Source organism: Herpailurus yagouaroundi, unplaced genomic scaffold, assembly GCF_014898765.1.
Source record: "Herpailurus yagouaroundi ecotype Mexico unplaced genomic scaffold, PumYag 29, whole genome shotgun sequence".
NCBI classification, from domain to species: Eukaryota; Metazoa; Chordata; class Mammalia; order Carnivora; family Felidae; genus Herpailurus; species Herpailurus yagouaroundi.
The window spans coordinates 51,769,055-51,791,839 of record NW_024412377.1 but is presented as its reverse complement, the minus strand read 5'-3'; the positions used below and the strand labels follow the sequence as shown (position 1 = coordinate 51,791,839).

Genomic DNA, 22,785 nt, shown 5'->3' with positions numbered 1-22,785 from the left:
TTCCACATATAAGCACACACATGTGGTTCAAAGCCATGTTGTTCAAGGATCAACTGTATCATTATTTCTATGAGTGTTTATTTATAATCTGTCAGTCTCACTAGAGTGCAAGTTCCAGAAGAAAAGAGATAGATATATAGGCTTTACTCACTTGGTACAAAACAAGAGTTCAACAACTATTTTTTGGCTCAGTGAAAGACTGGTTGACCCCTAACAGTGAAAGTAGAATTTGCCAAAAATGGGGTTTACTTGGTTCATTAAAATAAAAAAGGGAAATGGGATTAATTGGAATGTGGGCCAGGCAAGGTGGAGAAAGTTGGGAGCAAGAACAGGATTTGTCAGTAAACTGTACTTAGTATGTTAGGCTAATGGCCCACCATATAAAAATGCACCCCCTAATGCTCCTGGGTGGCTCAATCAGTTGGGCATCCGACTTCAGCTCGGGTCATGATCTCACGGTTTGTGGGTTCGAACCCTGTGTCGGGCTCTGTGCTGACAGCTCAGGGCCTGGAGCCTGCTTTGGATTCTGTGTCTCCTTCTCTCTCTGCCCCTTCCCCACTTGCGCTCTGTCTCTCTCTGTCTCTCAAAAATAAATAAATGTAAAAAAAAAAATTAAAAAGAAAAAAAATAAAAATGTACCCCCCTACCATCTAGAGCACATTCTGCCCAGGGGCAAATGATAGTGGTGCTGGAAAGAATTACTACTTAAAGCCAGAAGGATCTGAGTGTAAATTAGTAAAACTAGAATACCTTCAAGTTTATTGTTAGTGGGAGGTACCATTTCAGAAAATTAGAATGAGAGACTTTATCAGTGACCAGACCTTGGAGAGATGCTTCAGACATGTCCCTCCCTTTATGAAAGCGATAAACCACACCTCAGATCGAAGGATTGCACAATCTCCCTTTGTTTCCTGTTCCAATTTTGGAAAGAAGTAGCTTACTTGGAAGAAAGAGGAAGCAATGGGTTAAGGAGCTACTTTCCTGTCCTCTCCTGGCCCCCCTCCCCAGTCCATCGTTGTGTGCTTCCACCAGAACAAAGCGTGGGAGCCACAGCTGTGGTCATGTTGTTTCACTGCCTAAAACTCTTCAGGACTCCTTTATACTCTGAGCATAATAAATAGCCTTAACAGGCCATCTGGTCCTTGTCTGTGCCTCCATCCTCAACTTTGACTGTTCTTTGTCCCTCACTTCATGTATTCTATAGGACACTCCTATGAACTTTGTGTCCAGAGCCGGTTCTTCTACCTGGAACACCCTCGCACAACCTTCCTACCTAGCTAAGTGTGTATGTGTACATATGTATACACACACATATACAAACATGTACATTATTTTCTAAACCATTGAAACATTTTGCCCCTTTGCTCATAACTACTTTAGGATGGACGTCCTAGGAACAAAAACATTTTCTTACATAACCACAATGTAATTATTATAATGGAGAATTTTGACATTATTGAAATATTATTACTAATCTTCAGTTCATTTTTAAATTTTATGCATTGTCCTATTATGTGCCTTATACCTACTTTATCTCCCCCAATCCAAGATGGATCCATTTACTTGTCATATCTTTTTAGTCTCTTTTAATCATAAATATTTCCTCTGCCTTTCTTTGATCTTTGACACTTGAAAAACATAAGCTAGTTATTTTGTAAAATAATCCCCAGTTTGAAGTTTTTCAATATTTCCTTGTGATATCAGAAATGATGCCATGTCCTTGGTACATCATATCAGGAGGCACAGAATGTCAAGTTATACCATATTGGTGATATTGCTTTGATCTCTGGGGTAAGGTGGTATCCGCCATGTTACTTCACTGCAAAGTGATTTTTTTTTTTTTTTGGCCATTGTAATTAATGATTTGGGAGAAAGATACTTTGAAACTATGGAAACATTCAGTTCCCCATCAAACTTACGTCTACTAGTTTGGCATCCATTTTGCGTGTGCTTTATTTTTAAGAAAACTTATTTTACAGTGTTAAGAAAAGTAAAGACAACTAAAATAAAATAAAGAATATGATACAATAAATGAACTTTTTAAACCACCCCACCAAAAATACCTGCATCTCCCATATCAACCCAATCTTCTTTTTTGAGGTTCTTATAACCTAAAATTGAGAGAAGTCTGTTATGTATGGCATTAGCCACTGCAAGATTTCTCATTTGCATTTTCAACTCTATTCATGAATTATCTTTTCATTTCCTTTTCTTTTATAATAATAAAAAAATCCATGAAAGGGACATTTTTTAAAATGAGAAAGAAGATATACAATATTATTTCTGGTTTACCATATGTCATAATATTGCTTTTGGTCACATAATAATGGGCATCAGTAATTGCATTTATTTTTTCATGCTTGCTACAAGGATTCACTTAAGACTCTGAAGAGCTCCTGTGGATTGAAAATCATTTGGATTGATTAAAGTCATGAGGAGAATTATGATAAGGGTCCGATCATATGGGCATCAGGAAAGTGAAATATTATCATTTAAACTAGAAATGGAACTTTTTCTCCTTTAAAATGGAACATTTTCAATGACAGGTGGAGTTTCTCATAGTAAGATTAATAATATCTGATGTTTACTCATCCATTTATTCAAAAGAAAATCATCCTGTGAGCCTAGTAGGTGAGAAGCACCATTATATACAACTTCTAACCTTTCAAAGCATGTCTCAATAATATCCTTCGTGGTCTTTAAGTAAGAATGGCTAGAGGGAACCTTAAAGTTTTGCTTATAGCTTCCATTAAAAGAGCTCAGAAACAGGAATATCCTAAATAACACAGCATTCGTCCATCATCTAGGAGGATCATCTGAATAAGTGCTCAGTTTCAGAAACCACTAAATCTAGTGGAAAGGAAGGAAGGGGTTTCCCACCCTCACCCCCAATCAACACATTTAAAAGAAAAAAACAGGCGGTGTTCATGGAACAACATTCTATACAGCCCAGTCACCTCAGGCCAAAGTTTTCTAGGAAAGAAACTATCTCCTTTGTACTACCTATTACTCTTCTATGAGGTTCTGATCACAAATGAGGTTCTTCAAAATATCAGTACCCAGTACCTGAAAATTTTATAGCTAGGGAACACCTTTCCCTTTAAGACATACTTTATATACTATCAATTTCATTCCTTACAAAAAGGTGGTGAAAAAGTAGAATAAGACTAGTTTTCCTCATATTACAGTGAGGAAACTGAAGACCGGGAAGGTAAACAGACAGTTCAGCATTAGGAACAAGCCACAGATAGCATTCTGACCTCTGGTGTCATAGTCCACAGGACCATACTTTTCCTGATAGGCCCAACAAGGTCATCTGCACCCTTCCCCCAACCTTAAATGCTTTCATGGTACTTGTCACAGTGTTAGTTGTATATTATTTATATATTTATATGATTATTTGCTTTACGTCTCTCACTCTTAAACATGTGGTTTGTAGGGATTGAACCTATTTTCCTCACATTGTATTCCATAATCTACCTTGGTTGGATGGGTGAACAAGTGGGTAAGCCAATGTACCATATATTTTCTTCTGACCATAACAACTTCATGTGTCTGTTTTAGACCATAGCTTGCTGCCAGAAATGGCACTCTCAGTGGACTCATCCTGGCACCGGTGGCAGTGGCGAGTCAGAGATGGCCTCCCCCAGTCTCCATCAGAAGCCACACCACTATTGTCTGAAGAGAAGAAGAGGCAAAGCTACAACCTGATACAACAACGGGTCGTCTTGCCCAACAACAGCACGTGCCACCGAGATTGGGCAGAGATCACCAGGAGATACTCCGGCAACAGAATCTGCACGACCAAATACACCTTTCTCACTTTCCTGCCTCAGAATCTCTTTGAGCAGTTTCATAGGTACACAACCACTTGGCCAAACGATACACGCTTTAACCAAGTATTTGCCAGTATTTCTGAAACAAAGATGCTGCCCTCTGGGTTACCTATCCTTTAATATCCAAATGCATGTACCTTAAAAAGACTTGTCATTCATTTGCTCATTCATTCATTCATTCATTCAATAAATATCAGATTCTACTGTGTTAGGCCATGTGTTCACTGCTGGAGATACATGAGGGGGAAAAGAGAGACATAGTCTTGACTATATTTTCTCATGAAAGAGACAGACATTAAATTTAAGAATTATATAAACTGATGTCAAATTAGAATTTAAATAGATACTTCTAAAAAGAGGTATATGGTGATGTTAGAGTAAATAAGAGGGAGATCTGGGCTAGTTAAGAAAGTCAGGAAAGACTTCCAGGAATAAGTGACAATTGAAATAATCTGAAAGAAGAGAATGCATTAACTTGGTAAAAACAGAGAGAAGTCAGGAAGGGAGCCAGGAGAATGTCCCTGCCAACAGACCTTCATGTGCAAAGGCACAGTGGCAAAAGGATGCTAGATGCACTTGGAAAAGCTAAAAATGTAAGCCATAATTTCGAGATGATACATGCAAGATCGTATTATAATTATAAAGCAAAATATACACTTAGATATCATCCTAAATTTTGTAATTATCATTACAAGTTGTCATTTATTGAGAAACTACTATGACTGAGAACGCTCTATTACATATGTAACAAATATAATCCTATGTAATATTTATAAGAGCCCTTTAAAGTACATAGTACTAGCCCCATTTTACACAAGTTGAAACAAGCTCCAGAAAGTCACACAACTAATAAACAATTTGAGTTTGAATATAGCTGGATCTGGCTTCAGAGCCCTTACCATAATTCGAGGTCACCCTAAAAGAGAATGTCATTTTAGTTGATAAAGGCCAACAATAGGGAAGAAATAGTGTGGAAAGTATATTTCCTTCTCCATGGTTTTCACTCACACTTTTCTTGTCCCTTCCAGATGGGCTAATCTGTATTTCCTATTCCTGGTGATTCTCAACTGGATGCCCTCCATGGAAGTTTTCCACAGAGAAATCACCATGTTACCATTGGCTATTGTGCTGTTCCTCATCATGGTCAAGGATGGCATGGAAGACTTCAAGAGATATCGTCTTGATAGAAAGATCAACTGCTCCAACATCTGGATATATGAAAGGTAAAAGAAATCACCCTTCTCTTTTCTTGCTTCCAAATAGGTTATGAAAACTCTTCAGCATTTTCAAAGGATTGGTCTCTCTTGTCACATTTTATTTTCTTAAGTTCACTTAATTCAGTGATTCTCAACCAGAGCAATCTTTCCGAGGAGGAAACATTTGACACTTTCTGGAGACATTTTGGTTGCCATATTGAAGAGAATGCCAATGACAGGTAGTGGATAAAAGCAGAAGGATGATGCTAAACATCTTACAATATACAGGACAGCCCCTCCACAACAAAGAATTATCATCCAGCCCAAAATATCACTAGTGCTGAGATTTAGAAACCTTAATTTAGCACATGTAAACACTCAAAATATTAAGCACAAAAATGTTATATTATTGAGAGTAAGGTTGAAATCTCAAGAATTGGCCTCTAGAATTTACTGGATCATCTCAAGAGACCAAATTTAAGAGCGGCTCTTTGGAGAGTGACAGGCGACATCTCTCAAACAAGAAAACATATACCATTTTTAAAGCATCTGAGGCTCTTGGCTAAAAATTCTTGTTTTTTAAACTTAACCAGGTAGGTTTTATGACCAGAGTTGGCACACTTATTCTCAGCTGCCTGGGTGGAAAAGGAAGATCCCTGTGGGTGACGTCTACATTCCAATAGGTGGAGTCCCAACAAGTAGAAGGAAGTGACCTGACAAGTGCACACCTGTTCTCTGCCAGCTTTTTCCTTGTCATTTCTCCCCCAGCATTTGTAAACCAGCCTTTTGTTTTTAATTTTCCTTTTGAAAGAAGAGAGAGAAATTTCCAGCAAAGAACGCAAATAAAAGATATCAGGGACGTGACTCACTGGCAGCTGAACAATGGAACTGATTAGGGGAAAAAACTCTTTTACGGAGAACTCACATGCCATCCTATGAGAATTCAAGAAACAGGATTGAGCAGAGATGGGAAAGGAAGTCAAAAGAAGGCAGAAAAGGAAAGAAGACAAGAAACGCATAGTAATCTCCAATCTGCCCTTTGAAGTATGGTCCTACAAAGAGAATCCCAACAGGCATTATTGTGGGAATCAAATTAAGACCAGCAAGTACACCGTGTTGTCCTTCATACCCAAGAACATCTTTGAACAGCTACACCGGTTTGCCAATCTCTATTTTCTGGGCATTGTGGGTCTGAATTTTGTTCCCGTGGCCAATGCTTTCCAGCCTGAGGTAGGTGTGATACCAATCTGTATCATCCTGGCGGTCACTGCTATAAAGGATGCTTGGGAAGACCTCCGAAGATGCAAATCTGATAAAGTGATCAATAACCAAGAATGTCTCATCTATAGCAGGTAAAGCAAAACTCATTGGGGAAGTCTGGTGGGTCCAGAAGATTTTTCTGTGCCTGCTGCCACTGCTGCTACTTTTTATAGAGGGCATACTGTAGGGAGATAGCATCATTTTATCTCAGTGAAGCTGTTTAATTCTCCAATGTCAGAATTATTACCTAAAACCAAAAACCACATAGAAAAAAGGGTTGAGCCCATGTTTATTAAAGTTAGGAGGTCTTTATTATTTGGTGTTTTCTTTGCTATTTCAAATGTGTTTAGCATTTAAGAATTTTGCATAAATTCTCCTCCATTCCTAGTCCAGTGTATGAGCACACTGGAGCATATTTAGAGACTGTTGGTGGGAAGAGACATCACTGTTTTTCAGGGGAGCAGTAGAGCATTGTATTAGATGAACTGGAGACACACTGCCTGGGTCGAATCATTCATTAACTACATGACTTTAGGCAGGTTACCCAACCTCTCTGAGCCTGGTTTTGTCATCTGTAAAATTGAAACCTCTCCTGGGGTGCTCGTGAGAATTGCATCCTTGGAAGGTGCTTAGCACTGTGCCTGATATATAGTAAATGCTCAATGTGCAAGCTACAATTGCTCTATTTTTATAATGTAAAACTCACAGTAGCGCCATCATCAAGGTTTTCTTTATAATTCCTCTCTGACGTCCCAACAAAAGCAAAAACTGCACACCACCCATCTTGCCACATTATTTAAAATTATTTTATACATGCTGTCACTTTACAAAGGTTCCATTGAGCATTTGGCAAAACAGGGTTGTTAGGGAAAGGATATGATCCTGGTCAGTCATATCTCTATTCTTCTCCAGTGAAAGAGAGGAAGATAAGAGTTATTATAGGTCTCAATTTTATGACTGCACATATAGCCAAGATAGAAGCAAGAGAGTCAAGTCTGGGCTAAGAGAGAGACTTCCATGACTGAGTGCTTTGTGGGCTAGCCTTTGATGATTGAGTCACTAGCAGGTGAGGGCTTGACTTCTTGGCAGATAAGGAAAATGTCCATCTCTCTCTCGACGAGCACCATTCCTGTCTGACTTTTTCCCTCTGACTTTATCAGCCCTAATTGGCAGAAATTCTCCAGTCGCTCTGGTCCCTCTTAAGATGAAAGGGGCTGGCTTCAGGGTGTGCACTGTAGCCATTTAGGGGCTTCTTTCTAAAGAGGGGTTCTCTTCCCCAGGTGAATGGCAGGTAACCGACTTGTAGCTGGCTGATGAGAGGATTTAATGGGAGACTATCGAATGCAAGGGACTCATTTGTCTTCAGGGCACCTCTATGAAAATCTTCATGTCTCCCCTCAGCATCAGATGCGCTTCTGGCCTCTTTGCTGGCAGGGCCACAACTGCACGTCTAAAAAAGTTAATCTGAAGGGTGTGTGTGTTTTCTAATTGTCTTGAATGTTGTTAGTACACTGAACATCTAGAGAAGGAAAATAATTGGCAGGCTGCCTTTTTTCAAAGAGACTGTCACCAACCCACACCTTCACTTTTTGTTTGCTACCTTTCTTTTTCCTTCGTTTTTTTTTTTTTTTTCTCAGAGAAGATACACAGTGGTGAGCCAGGAAGCTGATTCCTTAGGGAAGAATGAGTGTGGACCTCAATTAGCCTGATCCTATTCTCCCTGCTCTGCCAGAAATCCTCTGCCCTAAGCCTCCTAGAATCACAGGCCTGTTCTTGGGGATAATCTCAGTGTTTATCAGACCTTAGACTGACCTGTGCTGAGAACTGGTTTGATGTATGCCAGGCTGTTGTTCTGTTCTCAAAATAGCTTCCAGGAAACAGTGAAAAACCAAGGTGGCAGCAATCCTAGCAAAAAGAAGCCTTAGTTCATAGGTTCACTGGCAGGGAGGGACATAAGAGGTTTTATAATAGCAATATTTCCTGAAGTGTATTCAGTGGAATAATAATGACTAAGAGGTGGTCTCTGAAATAAAAGACACTCATGATCAAAAAATTATACATTAGCCCTCCTAACCCATGTTCCATGAGGGAGCTAAGATATGCAGTAAAGATATCTGTCCATCCTTAACTCAGTGTTGTTCCAAACTTACTAAACCTTGGAAATTTGGGGAATTTTACTTTCTTCAGTATAGCAAAATAATTGACTAGAGGGTCAGGCAGGTAATTGAATGAAATAAACTAAATACAAAGAGGGGAGCAATGTTGTCTGTGTGCTGATAAATGGGGACTGATACTCAGCATCAGTGTTAGATTAAGACAGGGAACGGTAGGCATTGTAGCAAATAAGGGGACCCAGGCCCTCACATCAGAAGGCAGAGCTAGCCACCATGTGCAAATATAGACCTAGTGTTGCCACATTGTCTGAATTTTGTTAAAGGAGCTAGAAGTTCATGTTTTTATTTGAAATAACCTGGCATTTAAGTGAAATAACCTAATATAATTTTTTCAATTATTTCACACCTATTTTGTTTGACCTAAAGTTCTTATTTTGCCTGTGAGCCCCAAATTTGCAGACTTTGCTTTATAATCGAGTCCTAGGAATCTGGATCTCTGCAAAAGAATGATTAGATTCTTCTTTTGAGATTCATCTTCAGTGAGGGAACCACTTAACCTCTTAGGGCAGAGATGGGGTATGACTTTGAAGTAAGAATGCAGGCCTCATACTCAGGAGGCCTAAACTTTAAGCCCAGACCTGTGACTGACTACTAACAACAGCTTAGAAAGTCATTTAAATCCTGGATCTCAGTTTCCACTTCCTAAAAAAAATTGTTTAATGTTTATTTATTTTTGAGAAAGAGTGCAAACAGGGGAGAGGCAAAGAGAGACACACAGAATCCAAAGCAGGCTCCAGGCTCTGAGCTGTCAGCACAGAGCCCGACGTGGGGCTCAAACTCATGGACTGCAAGATCATGACCTGAGCCAAAGTCAGGCACTTATCCAAGTGAGCCACCCAGTTGCCCCTCTCAGTTTCCACTTTGTAAAACCTGGGAGTCAGATTAGATCTTGTCCTGTGAAATATGCTAGAAGAACAGAATCCACAACCAAATAAATTTGGGAAATAGGACATACTTGATCCTACCAGAACCCTCAGTAAGTAGCCTATCCAATTTTGTGTAACTCAGTTGTGTCCTCTGAAATACTCTCTGTTGTAAGCAGCAGAAACCTCAACTCAAATTTAAACAACAAAGGGACTTGTTGGTTTTTAAGTCACTACAAATATTCTGAGATGGGCAAGTGATCAGGCATGAATCTGCATTCTAGATCTCGCACTTGGCTGTCCATTTCATTCAGTCCTCTCTGCATCATTTTTACCCTCAGGCATACTTTCCTCATGGCAGTGAGATGGCTGCAACAGCCTTCACATCTATATGTGGTAACTCACAAAGGGAGAAAGAAAGGCACTTGTGGGATCATTCTTAGAAGGTCAAGGAAGCTTACTTTCCAGATCCTCCTCACACCTCAGTGACCCCAGTGACTCACATGTCCATCCTTGAACCACTCCTGTGAGTAGGGATTATGCTTATTGAATTTTACCTGAACCACAGAGTTCATCACAAAGTCAGCTTTCCTGAAAGCATATGTGCCACCCAGAGAAGATGTAAAACCCAAATGGAAAAAAATAAGATAGTTTCTAAGTGAAAGGGGAATAGATATTGGAGATGTCACCTTTATGTACTCATCTTAAAATATTTTTGAGCCTAGACTCTTTGTAAATTGCTTTCCACATATTAGGAACATACACACTTGGCATCATTCTGTACTATAGATCAGTGAAGCTCTTCCAACTCTGAAGTGGATTGATTCTATAAAATATTCCAGAATAGGAAGCCAGGAAATGCTAGATAAGTGTTAGTTATTATCTTAACTGATGGATGCTGAAGGACATTTTCTTTTGCCAAATATCAGTGACACATGATAGGATGTTAGGCAAAGGATACAAGATCCGAAAGGACAATTCGTTTGTTCAGGACAAGATAAAAGCTTCTCCCTCAAGCACTAGCTGTATCCATTTTGTCTCAGAATCATACATTTGAGAAATGATATCTTTGTAGCGGGTGGGGGTGGGGGGAAGGGGGGAGGTAGGGGGGAGGATTTGCATACGCTTGTATGTAATTGAATACTAGGGCCCTTAGAATGTTGCTTAACCCAGTCCCATGCATCATACGGTCCAGACTTTTTTATACTGTGAAAGAGTCCTTTTGCAAACAGCAGAAGCCTTGTTAACAGAATTACAATCCTTTTAGAGCATTTTCTTTTAATATAGCAACTGTGCTTGTGGTCTAAAGGTGACCCATTAATCAGATTTATGGAATGACTTTAAGAAGAGATTAGCTTCAGAATTGTGTTAGCTTAGTTTCTCCCAGGGCTCAGTTTAATAAATCTGGGAACCATACCCAGCAAGAGATTTCTATCCTTCCATTCAGCTTAGTAAATTTTTATTTGTATTCAGAAAACATGTGGTAAGGAAGCAGGGGTGTGAACAGAGGAGATCCATGATGGGCTTTGTCTCCATACTGCAATGAAACAAAAGCCCTCCAGTGTCTCAGCAGCTGAGCAGTCATTTGGTCCCAAATATTCACCCGGATCTGGTGTGTGTGCACCACATGGTAGGCCCTGAGTGCCCTCCAGGGGCTCTCAGTCCAGTGATCACAAGGAACTTGTAAACAGCCACGGTGTCCCATGCCTCTGTACAAAGGGCTATAGTCATTAAGGGGATGAGGTGACTCATCTAGCTGCAGAAAATATCAAGGCCAAGGGAAACCTTCCCCAAAGAGGTGACATTTCCAGAGGCATCAAAAGATGAGTAGCATTAAACAGGCAGAGGAAACACAATTTTAGCTCATAGCCTCTTCATGTGTCATCTAAAGGTTGTATGTGTGGCTTATGCTGGTATCAAAAAGACTAGAATCAAGAAATGTCAGAAACTTAGAAGAATGACTCCGATTAGAAAGTTTAAAATTCTGGCTCTTTGATTAATACTTGGAGATTCTCTTTTCTGGAAGCCAGGTGGCTTCTATAACAGAAAAATAATTCCAGATGATACGGGAGAGTGGCCAGTCTTCAGACAGCCTAACACTGAGGGTCTGATTTCCCAGTAGTAGCCAGCGCTGGTGGGAAGAAAGAAGCCTGGCCTGTAGCTGTTTTTATTTGTATGTCAGTTGTCTTTCATGACAGAGCCCACATTATTGGAAAGCTGAGAACGAGGAAACCAGAAGTCTTGGTCCTGGGTCTGCCACAATTAACCGTATGATGTCAGTGAAGTCACTTAAGTGGTTGGGGCCCCATTTGTCTCATCTTTAAATAGTGATCATAATCTCTATGGTATATTTTGCAAAAAGACGTGCAGTTGATGAGCAAGAGTGCTTGAAAATAACAGAGCTATAGAAATAAACTATACAATGCAGTACCAAAGGAGGGTGAAAAATGAGTCTCAACAATGGTGTTTAAAATGTGACATCTTACTAGGTGCTTAGCTTCAAGGACTTTGGCATCAGACTTAGGATTGTCCCAGAACTGCCACTTACTAAAGCTGTGAATATATGTAGTCAGTGGATCACTTGAGACTTCATTTCAACATCTCTAAAGTGGGAACAATACTAGCACCTATTTCCTGAAGTCCTGTGGATTGAATGAGATCATCTTTATAAACCCGTTTAAGTCTGCCTCTGTACCATAAGTAGCACTAAGCAATCTTTTTTTAATTTCCAGTGACTTTAACTCTAATTTTTTCAGTGCCAGGCCCAGCCTCAGTTTTGAACTTTCATACCATACTCCCCACACATACAAGGGAGGAATCACTCATATTATTAGTAAAAATCAAGGATTCTTTGAGCTGCATTTATCAGTGGGCAGAGTTACAATGTTTTCAGAGCAAAAACCTATGCTGTGCTCCCTCATAAAATTCTGTGTGGCAGAATTTTAAACCTGAAATCAAGAAACCCCTCTGGAGCCTGGCCATCTTTCCCCCTCCTCCTGTTCTACAGCACACCTGAGCACACCTATACCAACATTTACACTCAGGCAAGGGATCTAGATGGCCCCAACCAGCCCAGAGCCTAGGGCACTTTGGCCAATGCAACTTCTAACACAGAGTGTGCTTGAGAATATCACACTTGTGTGGATATTAATAAAGCAGGTATTTGGGCCCAATTTCACTATTATTTCCTCTGGGTAACAGCTCTTTGGGAAACCCAAAGGAGATGAGATGATTGATAAGACAGAATTCAGGCTTTGCCAGGGTTATTCTAACATCAAGACATATAAACACGCTTTCATCCTAAAACTACCTCCTGGGGTTGTTGTGGGTACTAAATGAGAGAATGCATGTAAAATGCTTAGCATAGTGCCTGGCATTCAGAAAATGTTAGCTAAAATATTGCTAAAGAAAGTTCTATAACCTTGCTACCCAGGAGTTGCCATGAACTGGACCCAAGAGGATTAAGGAAGAAATGCCATTGCCTAGCATTTGAAACTACATGAGAGAAGACAAACTCTTTAGCTAAAGAACTTGAATTCCAGGCTCTTAATAACATAGCGAAATGGGCCTGAGGGAAGAATCTGAAAAACGCAGACAACAGAGAAACATCTAGTGTCATATGAAGCATGACCATGAAAAGCACCACTGGCTGGAGTTTACAGACCAGCAGACCATTTCTTTCACGCACACATCTTTGCTTCACATGTGGCATCAGCAAATGAGGCTCTGCTCTGAAGCATCAATTTTACAAGTGCCCACCCTATCCCCACTGCCTGTCCTGTGCTCACAGAAGGCCATAAACTATTTGGGCCAATTCATTTGTCATTTCAGTATAGAATGCATTAGGTCTTCTCCAAAACTCAATGGATGGAAAAGTCATAAAACAAGAATTCAGGTGTCCCTGAAGCTCTGCCCTCATGTCAACAGGCATGATTTATATTTATATTTTGGCAGGTGAAGATTTAAAGCTTCTGTTAAGGAGCTCACAATTCCAAAAGGTAAGGCTCCAATTTTCAACCCAGCTTCACTTATTTATGTCACTAGCTTCTGAGGCTTCACCTGCCTTGTACCTCACTCCCATACAAAACCAAGGGTCCACAGTAAGCCATGAAGCTCCTATGGCTGTCACTTGTATGTCCTTGTAGACATACCTATGTGACCTCACTCAAGTTAGGTAACCTTTCTGGGCCTGCTTTCTCATCTATGAAATGGAGATAATGATAACAAAAGTTGTCTCATTATTAGACAGCTAAATAAGTAATGTAGGTTAAGTGCCGGGCCCAAGACAGATAAGCGTATTGTATTGTATTGTATTGTATTGTATTGTATTGTATATTATCAGAAGTCTCCCTGCTGAGTCCATAACAAAAACAAATTGGATGTTAAAATGGCTAAAGGTTAGGAAAAGTTTCCCTTCTACTGCTTCATGTTCAAGACAGATCTACACAGAATCAGTTACTGAATATTTACTGAACACTTCCCCATATGCTAGACACTCCACCAGACCCTTTGAAGGAACAGAAATATAAGGCCCAGGGTCATCCTAGCTCTCCACAAGCTTATTAGATTGTTGAAAATAAGAGATACATGAAACAGCAAATAGGGCCATAATGTGTCAGGAAATGGGACAAAGAAAAGTGCACCATTGACACTCACTGCCCAGAAGTGAAAGTGAAAGGTAGTGTTTGGATCTGCAGAGGCTCAAGGTAACATTTGGGGTAACATCTCATGCCTTTGATGCCTCCAGGCTGTTTCCCCATAATCTGTGAATGTGATCTTGATGGAGTGCACCTGTGAATCTCCTGTCCCCTAAGCAGGGCGTTTCCATGGCCATCATTGTTTGTGCCATTCGGTGCTCATTTCTGCTTTCTGCATGTGACAAAGTGCACAAAGAGGTTAGAGAGTAGGCTGCTCCTTGGAGCTTCAATAAAGATGGGGCTCTTGGAGTGCCTGGGTGACTCAGTTGGTTAAGTGGCCAACTTCAGCTAAGGTCATGATCTCGCAGTTGGTGAGTTCTAGCCCCGCGTTGGGCTCTGTGCAGACAGCTCAGAGCCTGGAGCCTACTTCGGATTCTGTGTCTCCCTCTCTCTCTACCCTTCCCCTGCTCATGTTCTGTCTTTCTGTCTCTCAAAAGTAAATAAACATTTTTTAAAAACTTAAAGCTGGGGCTCTCAGTATAAAGAAGGACTTTAACAGCAGATGTGACCTGTTGTGTTAGGCCTCATTGGCCTCTAGGTGAGGTCATATTTAATACAAATACTCCAGTGATAGTTAGACCCAAATTGTTGATTTGAGATGTGTCCTCCCACCCTAATTTCAAGCATCCCCAGATATGCCTGGGCAAACTTACATATGGCGAATGTCACTGTGTCCACCAATATTTCCAGCCAAGCCAGAAATCAAAGTATCCTACCACTCCTCTGGCCTCCATTGTCTCCTTCTGGTACTTTCCTCAATCTTGTGAGCCTGAAGGCCACTCACTGTGGTCTGTAGCTGACAGTTAGATACAGAGGACGAGGAATAGCCAGGCAGGGGGCACTCACTGCCCAGGTTCAGACTGTCTCTAACATAACTGCTTTAGCTTCTGTTCCACTTCCTGGGGCCAGGTCAAGGACAAAGGCCACACAACCTGTTGTCCCTTTTCTTTTCTTTTTTTTTTTTTAACTTTTTTAATGTTTATTTTTGAGGGGTGGGGCAGGGACAGAAGGAGAGAGAGACACAAAATCTGAAGCAGGCTTCAGGCTCTGAGCTGTCAGTACAGAGTCCAATATGGCGCTTTAACCCATAAGGTATGAGATCATGACCTGAGCTGAAGTCGGACGCTTAACTGACTGAGCCACCCAGGCACCCCTTTGTTGTCCCTTTTCAAGTCTTCTACACCCTCTTGCTAGATTCCTCCTCCAGCAAAACTAAAAACAAAATCCACAAAAAAAAACAAGCAAAAAAACCGCTTATGCATATGACATCATAAAAATAGACAATTAACACTGTCTCCATAGCAGTGACCCTGTTTGCTCCAAGCTAATAATAACTATAATGATAATAATAGCAGCAGTAAAGGCCATTTGCTGTGCAGTCATTAGATACTTCTCACATATTATTTTAGCTCTCACTATAACCTATAGAATATATTTTAGTTGTCCCATTTGATAGATGAATAAATTGAGTGTCAGATAGTTAAGCAGTGGGTTCAAGGCATCACCACATATAGGAGATAGTTCCAGGTTTCAAATCAAGTTCAACTGACTCCAAAGTTTTTAACCACTCTGTGGGACTGCCTCTACCTCAGCATACCACTGGCAAAACAATTGGGTAGTACAAGTATTCCTGAGCCAGCCACAAGGCCCTTGGTTCTCTTTCTTGGCACTGTAGAAAGAGTAGAGATTCCAATGCAAGTTTCATCACTGTGTATGTTGACCAGGTCACTCAGCCTCCATTTCCTCAGCTGAGAATTAGAAATCCATCAAATCCCTTCAGCTCTGATTTGTTTTGTTTTATTTATTAAGACTTTATTTTTTTAGAGTAGTCTACTGTTGGTTCACAGCAAAATTAGGGGAAGGTACAGAGATTTCCCATTTACCCCTAGCCCCACTCATACATAGCCTTCTTCATTATCAACATCCCCCACCAGAGTGCTACATTTGTCACAACACATCATAATCACCCAAAATCTATAGTTTATGGCTCACTCTTGGTATTATATATTCTCTGCATTTGGACAAATGTATAGTAACATGTATCCATCATTATAGTATCACACAGAATAGTTTTAATGTCTTAAAAATCCTCTGTGTTCTGCCTTTACACCTTCTCTGTCTCACCCCCACAACCCCTGGCGACCCCAAATGTTTTTATGCCTCCGTAGTTTTGCCTTTTCCACAATGTCATATAGTTGGAATCAAGCAGTATGTAGCCTTTTCTGATTGGCTTCTTTCACTTACTAACATGCATTTAAATTTCCTCCCTGTCTTTTTGTGGCTTGATATCTCACTTCTTTTTAGCATTGATTAATATTTCATTGTTTGGATATACCAGTTTGTCCATTCACCTACTGAAGGTCATCTTTCTTGCTTCCAAATTTTGGCAATGGTGAATAAAGCTGCTATAAATATCCATGTGAAGGTTTCTGTGTGGACATAAGTTTTTTTAACTCCTTTGGGTAAATACCAAGAAGCATGATTGCTGGACCATGTGGACAAAGTATATTTAGTTTTGTAAGAAACTGTTGAACTTTCTTCCAAAGTGGCTATCCCATCTTTCATTCCCACCAGCAGTGAATAAGGGTCCTTCTTGCTCCACATCCTTGCCAGAATTCAATGTTGTCAGTGTTCTGGATTTGGGCTGTTCTAATAAGAGTACGGTGGTATCTCATTTTAATGTGCATTTCTCTGATGGCATATGGATCTTTTCATATGTTTATTTGCCATCTGTGTATATATATATTTGGTTAGGTGTCTGTTCAGCTCTTTTCTCATTTTTCAGTTGAGCTGTTTGTTTTCTTATTGTTGAGTTTTAAGTTATTTGTATATTTTGAACTGCAGTCCCTTATCAGATGCGTCTTCTGTAAAATACATATTTTCTCCCAGTCTGTGGTTGTGTTCTCATTCTTTTTACCATGTCTTTTGCAGAGCAGAAGGTTTTAATTTTAATGAAGTCCAGTCTATCAATTATTTCTGTCATGGATAGCACCTTTGGTGTTGTATCTAAAAAGTCATCACCATAGACAAGGTCATCTGGATTTTCTCCTCTGTTAACTTTTAAAACTCTTATAGTTTTTAATTTTTCAGTTAGGTCTATGAATCATTTTTAGTTAATTTGGAAGATGGGTGTAAGTTCTGTGTCTAAATTTCTTTGTGGACATCCACTTCTAGAACCATTTGTTGAAAAACTATCTTTACTATATTGCCTTTGGTCTTTTGTCAGAGATTAGTTGAATTTCTGTTATAAATAGATGAATAAATTGAGGGTCAATTTATAAATAGATGAATAAATTGAGGGTCATATGTATATATGTGTGTGTATGTATGTGTATATATATGTGTGTATATATATATATACATATATATATGTATGTGTATGTGTATATATATGTATATACATATATACATACATATATATACACATATATATATTTCTGAGTTCTCTCTTTTGGCCATTGATCTGTTTATCTGTTCTTTCACCAGTACCACACTGTCTTGATTACTGTAGCTTGAAGTCTTGAAATGAGGTAGTAATCGTCCTCCAGTTTTGTTCTTCTCCTTCAATATTTTATCGGCTGTTCTGGGTCTTTTGCCTCTTTTATATAAACCTTAGAATCCAGTTGTCAACATCTGCAAATTAACTTGGTGGGCAGCACTGATTTTAAGGATATACTTTTCTGGGAGTTTGTGCCAGTAGCCAGATACCTAAGTCTTCAATTGGCTGGATTTGAATCCCTCTTTTCTGAGCTTGAGGGAAAGGATTCAATTTTTAGAGTTTCTTGTGTTTGTGTGTTGTATAACTGGGCCCAAGCCACAAAATGCAATCATGGGCATAAAATGGGTGTCCCAATAGCATGAAGGAGAGAGTGCTGGGGCTGGCAGAGTGGGGGGTTAGCACGCACCATGATATTAACAATCATTGTCATCATTATCATTGTGGTCATGGTCATCATCATCATCATCATCATAAAAGAAGCTTGTATGTATTGAGTACTTACTAAATGCAAAGCCGGGGCGCCTGGGTGGCGCAGTCGGTTAAGCGTCCGACTTCAGCCAGGTCACGATCTCGCGGTCCGTGAGTTCGAGCCCCGCGTCCGGCTCTGGGCTGATGGCTCGGAGCCTGGAGCCTGTTTCCGATTCTGTGTCTCCCTCTCTCTCTGCCCCTCCCCCATTCATGCTCTGTCTCTCTCTGTCCCAAAAATAAATAAACGTTGAAAAAAAAAATTTAAATGCAAAGCCTTAGCTCAGTCCCCTACATGGGTCATGTCACCAATCCTTTCAACAACCCTCTGAGGCAAGTGTACATATTACCTTCAACTGAAGAAACAAAGGCTCCTAGAAGTTATATAACTTGCCCAACATCACATGAGTAATAAGCTGTGAAGCTGGAGTTCAAATCTACTCTTTATCCCTCTACTGCACTTATTGTCCCTAACATTCCCCTTTCATTATGGGGTAGTGATGCTGACTGTTCTGCCTCTGGCATTCAAGCTTCCAGAAAGACAGCTGAGGTCAGTTCCTAACCCTGTTTTGAGTAGGAAGTCCCACAGATACCTAAACCTCCTGATAAGTCCTCTTTACTCTAGTTCCTTCAAGCCCTTTTCATAAAACCCACACACTTGAGAAATGGAGCCTTAAGCATCCTCTCCTCCCCTATTTCCCTCCTTTCACCTGCTCCCCCATGGACTCCAGTTGGTTAGAAACCTCTCTTGCTGTTTATTTCTCTCTTAATAAGCCCCATCTCCTCTCAGAAAGCCATTTAGCACGGCACCACTTAATTTCTCCTCGAAGCAGAATCTGCCAGATGGAGTCTTCATCCCAAGCCATGTTGATTTGTCTTATTTTTAAACAGCAGTGAACATCCCATGAAACTAAAATAGCAGTCAGTTCCCAGGTGTGACTCACTGAGCATGGAGGTGATCAAGAGCGTATGGACACATCCACCTGAGGCAGCTGTTCCAAAAGACTTCCTCAGGTGGCACCCAGCCAGCTGCTGGCCACATCTGGATGTCACTCAATGCAGGGACATGCTGATTTTCCGCATCAACTGGGTTCAGCCACTCATTACCTCCTCTGGCTGGACCCCTTGGGCTGTGCATTCTTGCCTTTTCCACAGACATACTCATATTCCTGATTATTGGGGAGACAAAGTGGACCCCAGAGGACCAAGAGACTAGCACAAAGTAGCCAAGTGAAAGAAGGTCTCATTTTTTACCCTGATGTCTCATTGTTTTACAAAAAAATTCCTTTAAAATTTGACTCTGATTTTATAACCTAACTATGCTAGGGTTAATATAAACATAATTCTTCAAATTATGTACCAGCTAAATACTAAACTGTATCCTCTCACCCAGCCCCCCCAAAAAACATGTTTTTTTAAAACTAACATCCCAAAATCATGTTGATTCCATAGCCTCTGTATTCCCAGACACACATAATGGGATGTGTGCCTGAAGCATGCATGTCTCTGTTTGAGAAGCACTCATTGTATTCACAAAGATGTGCATTCTCTTTCTTGGGGATGGTAAGCCTACAACAGGGACTAAGAATGTTTCTTTACCACCACATATCATCCTAAGGAAAAGAGGATTAATATAAAGGAAAGACGGAGGTGATTGTTACTAGTAAGGCAGTGACTTCCCTGAGATCCAAGAAATAATAGAAGTCAGAGACTGGTCTGACTCACAGCATCTTGGGTGGCTCCACTTACCACATAACGCCTATCATCATGATGGGAATTGACAAGACAACATGCCAGCCCAGCTCACAAAAGTGACCACTTATAAATATGTATATACCATAAGCTCATCTCCATAACCCTCCATCTTCCATCACCCTTATAGCCCATACCCCATAAGAAGCAGTGGTGTCCTTTATTAGAAGGGTGAAGAATAAAATTCACTATTCATGGATGGAGGTATGTTGGCCTTGCCTCCAATATGTCTATATATACACCAATCCCAACTAGCATTTGACAATCTTCTGAACCAGTGCGCTCTGGAATAGTTGGCAATCAGGATATTCCTCAGGTCAAAGCCATTCTCACTAAACCCAATCTCAAATACCAGTCAGAATGCTGAGATTATAGCAATCAGGTGATACCCACCATCCCCAAAGGCATTATCTGATAGGACACAGAACTCAAAGAGGGGAGGTGGGGAAGAATGTGGACAAGTTCAGTGATAATCCTTTATCACTTGGAACAATTTTGCTACAATATGTAGGAATTTTTTTGTTTTGTTTTAAGCACCCCCTCAAAAAGAACAATAACAACAAAAAAGCAAGAGAGAAATCCAATCTTTCTTTGGCCCTGTGAGATTCCTTTTCCCATGGAGAGTACAGGCCCTTCCAGTTTCTTTAAGTAGTCTTATAATTGAACATTTAACAGGTGTTCTCAGGACTACTCTGAAGAAAAAAACAAATCTTTCCCTGAATCAGCAGAGAAACCATGAATTATTTTACAGTAATGTTCACCTTTATGATGGAGGGGTATCCACCCTAAATATATCCATAAACAGATAAACATATTTATGAAGTGCCACTGAGAAATAAATATGGGGGGGTGGGGACTGACTGTCCTTGTTCTTCATGGGGGAAAAAAAGGTGATAAAATAAGCTGATAGAATCAAAAAGTGTTTAGAAACCTGTTAAATGTCTTTCCATGGAAAGAAGAAATATTACTAAGATGCTCTAGATGCATTGCCTCCCAAATCCTCAGAGGTGATTTCAATAGACATTTGGGTGATATTGCCCATCGACTGATTTTGCCAGTAGCTGCCGTGCTGTGCTTTCTGGAGCCACGGGAACTTGCAAAGAATTATATGGGTCTTTAGCATGGCAGGGTGTTCCCCAATACTAATGTCCCTGATTATTTTGTAGACTCTGATCAGACCTTCCCTTGGTTGGCCTTCCAGATAGAAGCACACTCATTTCAGGGGACTAGGGGAGTCATCTTCATAGATCTTTTATGACAAGGACAATGGGGTCTTCGGAGGGCTTGTTCAGGTTTCTCCAGGGGGCACCAAAGAGGAAGCAAGACCTCAAGCCCTTATCCTTCTTAGGGACTTTTATGAAGTCAAAAGAGAAAAGTGAAATTCCAGTCACATCTCTTTCTCTGTGGAAGAGTAGTCTTGTCATGCCTGGGCACCCAGATTCTAACAGAAACTGAAGCAATAACATGCCCAGAGGGGTTCAGCATCCGTAAAGAAAACCAGCAAAGGAGAGCTTACCTCCTTAGGCCTGGCTGGTCTGAGAGGCATCCAGCTGCAAGCCAGCTGGGCTCAGTTGAAAAGACCACATGTAGAATATTGGTTTGGTTCCACATCCCATATTTAAAGAGAAACATTTCCAAATGCAGCCTTAGACGAAATAGCTCACACCTCGACAGCTCTTGAAACTATCATTCATACAAGAATAACAGAGGACACTTGGAAAGTTAAATTTGACTTGGGAAGCCCAAAAGATTTCAGGGGCCACCTGATGAATGCCTTAAAATATTTACAAAATGGTAGAAGATGGAATATATCAGGCTCTCCAGGAGAGCAGATCTAGCTCAATATTTGGCTATGTAGATGGAGGACTTTCTAAGAAGAGAGCTCCTTGAAATAGAATGTCTTGCCTTGGGTAGTAGGGAGTCCTTTTGCTGTTGGTGCAAAAGCTGAGGCTGCATAACCACCTGAGACCCGAGGAGGGAGAGGGATACTTTTTAGGCAGTAGGATCTCCAAGCATTGAAAACTGTAGGGATGTGTGTCAAGCTGAACCTGGTCTCAGGTTTCAGCTCTATTTTTGTAAGACCTTGGAAACTTTTCTTGGACCCTCAATTTCCTCATTTGTGAACTGGGTCTAACGATATCTATTCTAGTGGGTTATTATGCAAGTAAATAAAGTATTAACAAACATTAATGCTTGGCACAGTAGAAATCCTACATTTGTGATTATTGCTGCCACTGTTATATCTGAGCTTGATAAATTGAATAGAAAGAGACAGTTCATAATTTCCTCAGATTTCTTTAGCCCTCTGATTCTATGATCACCATGGGTCCCATCTTGTCAACCTTACTGTTGCTGTCTTCCTAATTCCCTGACTGCCCAGAGTTTTCTGTTTCAGCACAGCCCCAGATCTTCCTCCACAATGGTCTATATCCTCACTTTCCTACTGCCACTTTCCTCTCATAATTAGAAATAATCTTTCCTTGCAACCTGCTTTCTACAAGTTAGCTAGCTATTCTGGAAAATTATGTATATTAAGAGTACTATAATAGAGAATGGAAAAAAGATGGCGGCGTAGGAGGATGCTGGGCTCACCGCGCGTCCTGCTGATCACTTAGATTCCACCTACACCTGCCTAAATAACCCAGAAAACCACCAGAGGATTAGCAGAACGGAGTCGCCGGAGCCAAGCGCAGACGAGAGGCCCACGGAAGAGGGTAGGAAGGGCGGCAAGGCGGTGCGCGCTCCACGGACTGGCGGGAGGGAGCCGGGGTGGAGGGGCGGCTCGCCGGCCAAGCAGAGCCCGGAGTCTGGCTTGCAAAAAACGGAGGGGCCTGACGGACTGTGTTCCGACAGCAAGCGCGACTTAGCGGCTGGGAGGTCATAAGTTAACAGCTCTGCTCAGAAAGCGGGAAGGCTGGAGGACAAAGGGAAGGAGAGCTGCTGAGTCCCCCGGAGGACAGAGCTCAGTTTGGTGGGGAACAAAGGCGCTCGCCAGCGCCATCTCCCCCGCCCATCCCCCAGCCAAAATCCCAAAGAGAACCAG

At 40.8% G+C, this 22,785-nt stretch overlaps 1 protein-coding gene across 1 annotated transcript in view; it reads left to right on the top strand.

Moving 5' to 3' along the window:
• ATP10B (ATPase phospholipid transporting 10B (putative)) overlaps positions 1 to 22,785 on the top strand; it is a 274,165-nt gene that overhangs the window by 157,751 nt on the left and 93,629 nt on the right. Inside the window, exons 2-3 of the mRNA XM_040443917.1 lie at positions 3,565 to 3,859; positions 4,865 to 5,059. Of these exons, the coding sequence (XP_040299851.1) occupies positions 3,565 to 3,859; positions 4,865 to 5,059 (490 nt within the window). The remainder of the gene's footprint in view (positions 1 to 3,564; positions 3,860 to 4,864; positions 5,060 to 22,785) is intronic.